Source organism: Piliocolobus tephrosceles, unplaced genomic scaffold, assembly GCF_002776525.5.
Source record: "Piliocolobus tephrosceles isolate RC106 unplaced genomic scaffold, ASM277652v3 unscaffolded_27238, whole genome shotgun sequence".
NCBI classification, from domain to species: Eukaryota; Metazoa; Chordata; class Mammalia; order Primates; family Cercopithecidae; genus Piliocolobus; species Piliocolobus tephrosceles.
Window position 1 is genome coordinate 772 of NW_022310130.1, and position 8,270 is coordinate 9,041.

General features: G+C 46.1%; 1 protein-coding gene across 1 annotated transcript; it reads right to left on the reverse strand.

The window, feature by feature from the left end:
- Positions 1-201: 201 nt before the first annotated feature.
- Positions 202-7,455, reverse strand: LOC111522036 (putative inactive beta-glucuronidase protein GUSBP11; the record flags this gene model as incomplete). Its single annotated transcript, XM_026451055.2, is given in 4 exon segments — positions 202-303; positions 6,450-6,605; positions 6,782-6,963; positions 7,270-7,455. Coding segments are annotated over 4 exon segments (540 nt in total), but the record flags the coding sequence as incomplete, so codon positions are not given.
- Between the last annotated feature and the right edge of the window lie 815 nt (positions 7,456-8,270).

Here is an 8,270-nt window from a genome sequence, read left to right on the forward strand (position 1 = left end):
GCCTGGGCAACGTGGCAAGACCCTGTCTCTACAAACAATACAAAAATACTAGTGGTGGTGCACATCTGTAGTCCCAACTACTCAGGAAGCTGAGGCAGGATAATTGGTTGAACGTGGGAGGCGGAGGTTGCAGTGAGCCGAGATCACACCACTGCACTCCAGCCCAGGCAACAGAATGAGACTGTCTCAAAAAAAAAAAAAAAAATCCTTTGTGTATCGAGAGTAACTGACAAACGTATTCAAGTCAAGGATACGCACTTACCCACTGGCAGGGATGGAGATGAATTTTAATTAAGAATGCACCTAAAATCACAAAAAGATGTTTGGGGTAAGAAAATATTGAGAACCCATAACATGTAGCTTTTCTCAAGTTATAACACTGCCATCATTATTAATAACAATCTTATTACTGAACATGGAATCTATGACATCTTTTCTTCTAGAGAATTATTAAGGTATTTATTATTAAGTTAACATGGTCAGTGAAATTATGCTACTGGAGCACTTCCTCAGACCCCTGCAGTTGATAATCTCTACTGAATGAACCCAATGCATTTTCAAACTGTGTTACTAATGTCTGAAATTGACAGTGCTCCTCTACTCAAATTCATGAGCCCCCCCTCCTCATAAAATAAGATTCACCGGGAAAAAGACAGTCTGAAGGCTTTTCTGAAAATATGCTGAATTTGGAATCAGAAAACCTGGGTTTGAAGCTCAACTGTGCCGTTTGTTATCAACACGACCTTAAGCAATTAGCTTCTCCCTGAACCTGAATTTCCGTCTTCTAAAATAAGATGATGAGTATTACGGAGCCATTTCCAAGAATCTCTAAATAAAGGAAAAAGCTTGTTCTCTGAGAATTAAAACTTTAAATCAATACATAACACAAAGGGCCGAGAAATGCCAAAGGTTTCTGGTCTGGGCAGCTTTGGCAGTGGTTTCATGAACTATATTCTCAAAGCCAGCGGAGGTGTGCCCACCAGCTACAACAGGAAACGTGAAAATACGGAAAGATGACTTGTCCCGAGGCCACCCATAGTCAGGGATTTCAAGTACTGGACATCCAGCATAAGCCGCCCCTGTGGAGGGTGACTCGGTCCCAAGTAACCATCTGACTCATCCACCTAGGTCCGTGCTCGCTACACCACCTTCTGATGGTCATTTTGCTTCCCGCAAGGGCGACCCGCGAGAGAGAGCTCCAGCCACACAGACGCTGGGCACGGAGGCTCCAACAGGAGCCAGTGTTCAATGCAATGTAGCAAACTGGACATTCTAGCTATAGTGTAGCTTTTCAGGTAAATCTACTGCGTAAGTGAGTTAGCGCACTTTTGGGAGGGGGAGGCTCTCACTTAGTAGGATTCTCAAAAGGGTCTTTAATCTTAAAATAAGAACCAGAGGCCTATAGGAAGAGAATAATTTAGTCAGGAGGACTTGGCTGATTATGTGAGTTTCACAATAAGAGACAGATGCTTAGTACAGTGACATAATAAAATCTAGTTTCTGGGTCTGGAAGGCTGAAAGCTACTCCCTGCACCACAGTCAAGATACTAGTATCTAAGGAGAAAACCAATTGTCCTCAAATACATAAAATATACCTCTCAATGTGTCCACATGGATGTATCTGGAGTAATTTTTTTTCCTTTTTAAAATTTCTACCTATTACCAAGAATAATTATAAAAACTAAAAAGAGTTAATACATATAAAACTATAAAACACTATCTACAAATCTTAGTGGGGTTTTCTTAAACTCTAAGTAAATGACCATCTACTGTAAAAACATGAAATAAATGACAAATTACAATTTTTTTGAATCTGTACCCTAATGAAAAAGAACAGTACTGCTGTCTTACACATAGAAATAATCCTATCAATAATAAGGAATACTTTCTTTCTAAAGGCTATTTGTGCTTCCAACGTGGACTTTTCAGTTCAAAATTAGGCTATGAGCACAGGAGAATGAAGACACAGAAAACTCTACCTGCTAAACGGAGAGGAAAAATTTATTTATTTATTTTTTTTGAGACGGAGTCTCCCTCTGTCACCCAGGCTGGAGTGCAGTGGTGCCATCTGGGCTCATTGCAAGCTCTGCCTCCTGTGTTCACACTATTCTCCTGCCTTAGCCTCCCAAGTAGCTGGGACTACAGGTGCCCGCCACCACCCCTGGCTAATTTTTTTGCTTTTTTTAGTGTAGATGAGGTTTCACCGTGTTAGCCAGGATGGTCTCAATCTCCTGACCTCGTGATCCACCTGCCTCAGCCTCCCAAAGTGCTGGGATTACAGGCGTGAGCCACTGCGCCCAGCCTGTTTTCTACTTATCTTAGTGGCTTTGGCTTTAGTTGTGTAATGTAGCCACTTACATAGTAATAGTCACTCCTTGGGCTGTGTTAGGATTCTGTTACATTGAGATTATCAGATAAAACATCTTGCAAAATTCTTTCTACCACTGGATGGCAGTTAGTAGCCTACCTATTTGATTTGGAGGTTGGGGGTTGGGGAATTTCTAGATCCTGTAAGAAAGTTAACTGCATGTTAAAATGCCTCAGCATAATGACTTCAATGGCTGATATGACTTCACGCTGTTGGTAAAATGGATTAGAGTCAAAAGGTTTTTGATAGGAGTTTCTATTTCAGCTTCATTACAGAGCAAGCCATGTGGCCGCCAGTTTTTGGTATTCTTGAAAGAGATGCTCAGATTTGTATTTTTAGTATCTGAATGAGAAGCATACATTTTAATTTGTCTTTAGTCTATCACTAGTGATTTTTTTTTATTTCCAGCAAATTATTTGCAGTCACTATTCTTTGTGCTTCCTTATTTTAGTTACTTTGCCTTTTCCAGTTTTAAACAGAAGAGCACTAGAACGAAATATCTAGCTAATTTAAATGAAACACTGGGTTTGCAGTTTCCTACCTATTACAGGAGAGTCTCAGAAAATGGAACATTCTGCCCAGGGGAGATTTTGCTTCTTTGAGATGGCAAGAGGCAAACATTTTGTTATGTTGACACATTATTCAGTTAACCAACCAATGAGTGCAAATCCTGGAAACGCTGACTATTTATCCAGAAGGTATAGCTGCTTTAGTTTACTGAAATGTTTTGCTGAGCTAGTGTAGCTGATAATGGGCCCTATTGGGAGTAGTAGACTGTGACCCACAGACTCCCTGTGCAGGCCCAGTTAAAAAAGGAGCATTTAGATGTGCAGGCCAGTTGTTTTACATCACATTGGAAAAGAAATGCTTTTATGATACCGTTTATGACATTAACTCAGTACATAGTTGTAGAGCCATTTCTATGAGCCAGGCACGGGATACTATGACAAACCCAGCCACAGCCCCTTCCTTCATGGAGTTTATAGACTAGTGTGAAATGCACAGAGTCGAGCTAGTAACTAGCAAAAAACTAAACAAAAGAGAAACTAGTAACTGAACCAAAATCGGGCAAAGAGCCTGAATAGATTTTTTGGCAAAGAAGACATAAGACTGACTCTATCTTTACAGAAACGTGGTTAACATTACTACTTCTGCAAAAAGTGGAAATCAAAACCATACAAAGCATCTCTTATTTGAAATGAATATGAGAAATAAAAATACACAAAAGCTAGTGTGAATTTCCAGGAAAAAAGAAGTGTTCATGGGAGGGTCAATTACTATATACACTATGGAAAGCAGTTGCAGATTCCTCAAAAATCTCAAAGTCCAATACTATATGATCTATTCATCCTACTACTAGCTATACAGTCAAAGCACATCGGTATTTTGAAGAGACATCTGCCTTTCCATGTCTATTCCATCACTATTCACAATAGCTAGGATGATGGAAGCCACCTACCTGTTCACCCACAGATGAAAGGATAAAGAAAATGTAGTACATATATACAATGATATACCCGTCAGCCATAAGAGAAAAAAAATGCAATTGTCATTTAGGGCAACACCAAGGAACCTAGAAAACAATCTGTTAAATAAGCCAAGCACAGAAAGACAGACACTGCATGACCTCGCTTATGTTGAATCCAAAAACTTAACCTTCAAGAAGCAGAAAGTACAGGAGTGGTTTCCTGAGGCTGGGGAAGCAGGGGAGGATAGGAGGGACTCGTTATGAAAACAAAGTTACAGTTAGTTGGGAGGAACACATTCTAGTGTCCTGTTCCACAGCTGGGTGACTCTGGTTACAATATTGTATTTTTCAAAAAAAAAAAAAGCTAGAAGGGACAATTTTGAGTGTTCTCACCACAGAGAAATGACACCTGTAGGAGGGAATAGTTATGCTAAGTACCCTGATTTGATCATCACCAAAAATACACATGTATCAAAATGTCCCAGATGAGGCTGGGCGAGGTGACTCATGTGTGTAATCCCAGCACTTTGGGAGGCTGAGGTGGTCGGATTGCTTGAGGCCAGAAGTTCGAGACCAGCCTGGCCAACATGGCAAAACCCCATCTCCACTAAAAAATACAAAAATTAGCTGGGCATGGTGGCACACACTTGTAATTCTAGCTACTAGGATGGCTAAGGCACAAAAATCACTTGAACCCGGAAGCCAAAGGCTGCAGTAAGCCAACATCATGCCGCTGCACTCCAGCCTGGGCAGCAGAGTGAGACTCTGTCTCAAAATAATAATAATACCACCACCATGGAAAATAAGGTATCCATCCCCTTCATTTATGCTTTGAGTTACAAACAACCTAGTTATACTCTTTCAGCTATTGTAAAGTGTATAAATTATTACTGACTGTAGTCACCCTATTGTGTTATCAACTACCAGGCCTGTTCATTTATTCTATTCATTTGTACCCATTCAATACTTGCTTCTCCCCACACCCCCACTACCCCTCCCAGCCTCTGATAGCTATCCTTCTACTGTGTCTTCATTGTTTACCTTTTTTATTTTTTAATTAATTTTTTTTTTTTTTGAGATGGAGTCTTGCTCTGTCACCCAGGCTGGAGTGCAGTGTTGCAATCTCAGCTCACTGCAACCTCCACCTCTCTGGTTCAAGCAATTCTCCCATCTCAGCCTCCCTAGTAACTGGGATTACAGGCACATGCCACCACGCCCAGCTAATGCTGTCCAGGCTGGTTTGAACTCCTGAGCTCAAGTGATCCACCCACCTCGGCCTCCCAAAGTGCTGGGATTACAGGCATGAGTCATCATGCCTGGGCTATTCTGCACTTAAACTTCCAAAATACTTTTTCCTTTGCAATAAATTGCTCTCTGCTGCATCACCTTTGCTGTGTGGTTCTTGTTTAAATTCTTTTTTATTTATTTTAATTACTTATTCTCTTTGAGACAGGGTCTCACTATGTTGCCCAGGCTGGTCTCGAACTTTTGAGCTCAAGCAATCCGCCCACCTTGGCCTCCCAAAGTGCCAGGATGACAGGCATTAGCCTCCACACCCAGCCTAAATTCTTTGAAACTTAGAACTGCGGCCCCACAACAGCTGTCGATCATCGCACCACTGCCATCCAGCCTGGGCGACAGTGCAGGGCCTCCTCTCACAAAAGGAAAAAGATATATTAAAAAAAAAAAAACTTAAAAAATATTTTTTTTTCTTAAAGACAGGGTATCCCAGTCATGCACAGTGGCTCACGCCTATAATCCTTGCACTTTGGGAGGCCAAGGCGGGTGGATCATCTGAGGTCAGGAGTTCAAGACCAACCAGGGCAACATGGTGAAATTCTGTCTCTACTAAAAAAAATACAAAAATTAGCTGGACGTGGTAGAAGGTGCTTGTAATCCCAGCTGCTCGAGAGGCTGAGGCAGGAAAATCACTTGAACCCGGGAGGCAGAGGTTGCAGGGAGTCGACATCGCACCACTGCCCTCCAGTCTGGGCTACAGAGTGAGACTCAAGTCAAAAAAAAAAAAAAGGATAGGGTCTCCCTCTGTTGCCCAGACCATAGTGCAGTGACACGGTCATAGCTCACTGCACCCTTGACCTCCCAGGCTCAAGTGATTCTCCTGTCTCAGCAGCTAAGACTCCCGGCACGCATCACCATGCCTAGCTAACTTTTTAATTTTTTGTGGTGATGGTCTCGCTATGTTAACCAGGCTGGTCTTGAACTCCTGGCCTGAAGTGATCCTCCTACCAGGTCCTCCTTACAAAGAGCTGGGATGACAGGCGTGAACCTCCGTGCCCAGCCCCCCAAAGCTGCCTGTTCCTTGAGAACAATGTGTAGCAACGGGAGCTGAAGTGAGAGCAGTACCATGGGGAAGGGATAGGATTGCCACCCTGAGCTGTGTGACATTAGGCCAGACCCCTCTTCTCCAAGCGAGATCAACCACATGGGTGACCTTGGGAGCCCATGCCTGCTCAGACAGACTGGATTTTAGCTTCATAGGTGGATGAGAACCTGTGAGGATTCAGGGATGCTGGGAGAACCTTTTTCCTGCGAGAGCTTTTCAAACAGGGAAGAAACAGAGCCACCGTGGGCCCCGCTGAGGGAGGATCCTACCAGAAGACATCACCACTGTCTCGCTCCACGCCGGTGGTGACAGTGATGTCATCGATGTAGGCGGTGGGTGTCGTGTATCCAAGCACAGACCGCGACAGTCCCGCGTAGTTGAAGAAGTCAAAGTCCGTGTTCTGGACAAAGTAACCCTTGGGATACCTAGGGCGGGAGGACTGTGGTTCACTGGGCCCTTGCCATGGGCCTTTTGCCCTCAGCTCACATGCCTCCCCAGATCCAGGGCCTCCTCTCTTCGAAGACCACCCTGACCCTAGCAGGAAGACCACAGGGTGGGGCAGGAAGGTGGGTGCGTGCAGTGGAGGCAGGATGGTACCCACTTGGAGGTGTCGGTCATGTACAGATGGTCCCTGGTGGCAGGGTGGGGGGCGAGCGTGTTGTTGATGGCAACAGTGACGCAGAGGCGGGGGGGCAGGGGCCCCACCTGGAACAGGCTGCTGATGTCGGCCTCGAAGGGGAGGTAGCCCCTTTCATGCTCTAGCGTGTCGACCCCATTCACCCACTGCAGACATAGGAGATATGCGCGGGCGGGGTAGGTTGGGGCATGAGGAGGGGCTCTGCTATCGGGCACTCCCTCATATAACCTGCAGCATGGGGCTCAGGGGCCTGCCAGCCAGACCAGAAGAATGACATCCCAGTGGGGTAGATCAGGCCACCTATCCCCCTACACAGGGCACAGCCCCCAGGGCAGGGTAAGGCCCCCCACCATCCCACTCCAGGAGACAGGCTGTGGGTGGCCGCTGGGGGTCTCATGCTGTTCAGCAACCATGCCCACCCACCTACCCTGCCTGCTCCTGGCCACACTGACCACGATGGCATAGAAGTGGGCACTACCAATCCTCAGCACCACTCTTGTGCACAGGTCCTGGATCCATCACTCCAGCAGAGTCACCTCCCGTTCATACCACACCCAGTTGACAAAATGCCACAGCTGCCAATCCTGGCCGATGTCATTGAAGCTGGAGGGAACCGGCATGTCCAAGGTGGGGCCCGACTGCGAAGAGAAGGGCCGGGCTCAGCTCCTAGGCCCCCAAAGGGATCCGGGACCACTGTGCCGCACAGCTGTGCCCCCAGGCCTAGCACAAGCCCTGACACATGGCAGGGACTCTTGGCGGAAAAGACATTTAACTTGACGACAGGTCAACTGCCAGGACGGTTTGTGAACCTGGGCCAGTGGGGCCAGGAGTTCCTCCTCGGAGCAGATGGAACCCAAATCTCCCGAGACCGGGATGAGCCCAGGGCCGTATCCCAGCCCAAGGCAAAAAGGTTCAGATCTGTGACTAAGAGGCAGATGACCCACTGCGTGTCACAGATACAAAGGTTGTCTGGGGGGATAGGGAGGCTTTGCTTAGGACACTGCAAGTGGGGCGCACACTGGCACCCAGCCCTCTCCTCCCTTCCTCCTGTACTGAATGCTGCAAAGTCAGAAAAAGAGGATGTAAACCAGGCAAACACGGCGGAGACCTCACCCGGTCCCACTTCTCTGTTGACCACATCCAAGTCAGGAGGGGAACAGGGGTGGCGTCCTTGGCCTGATTGTCACGTCCTATCCTCTATATGAACACTGAAAACCAAGGTAACTTCCTGCCTGTCAGAGCTGACCTTAGATTATCTAAACTGTCCCCTCCTCCCGATCCCTGGGCCCAGCTCTGTGCAGCACATACGGCTCAGGCCAGACGAGTGTCTGAGTGGCTCATGCCCTTAATCTGCGCTTTGCAAGGTCAATGTGTGAGGATGGCTTGAGGCCAGGAATTCGAGACCAGCCTGGGTAACTTAGTGAGACTCTAGATTTTTTTTTGACGGAGTCTC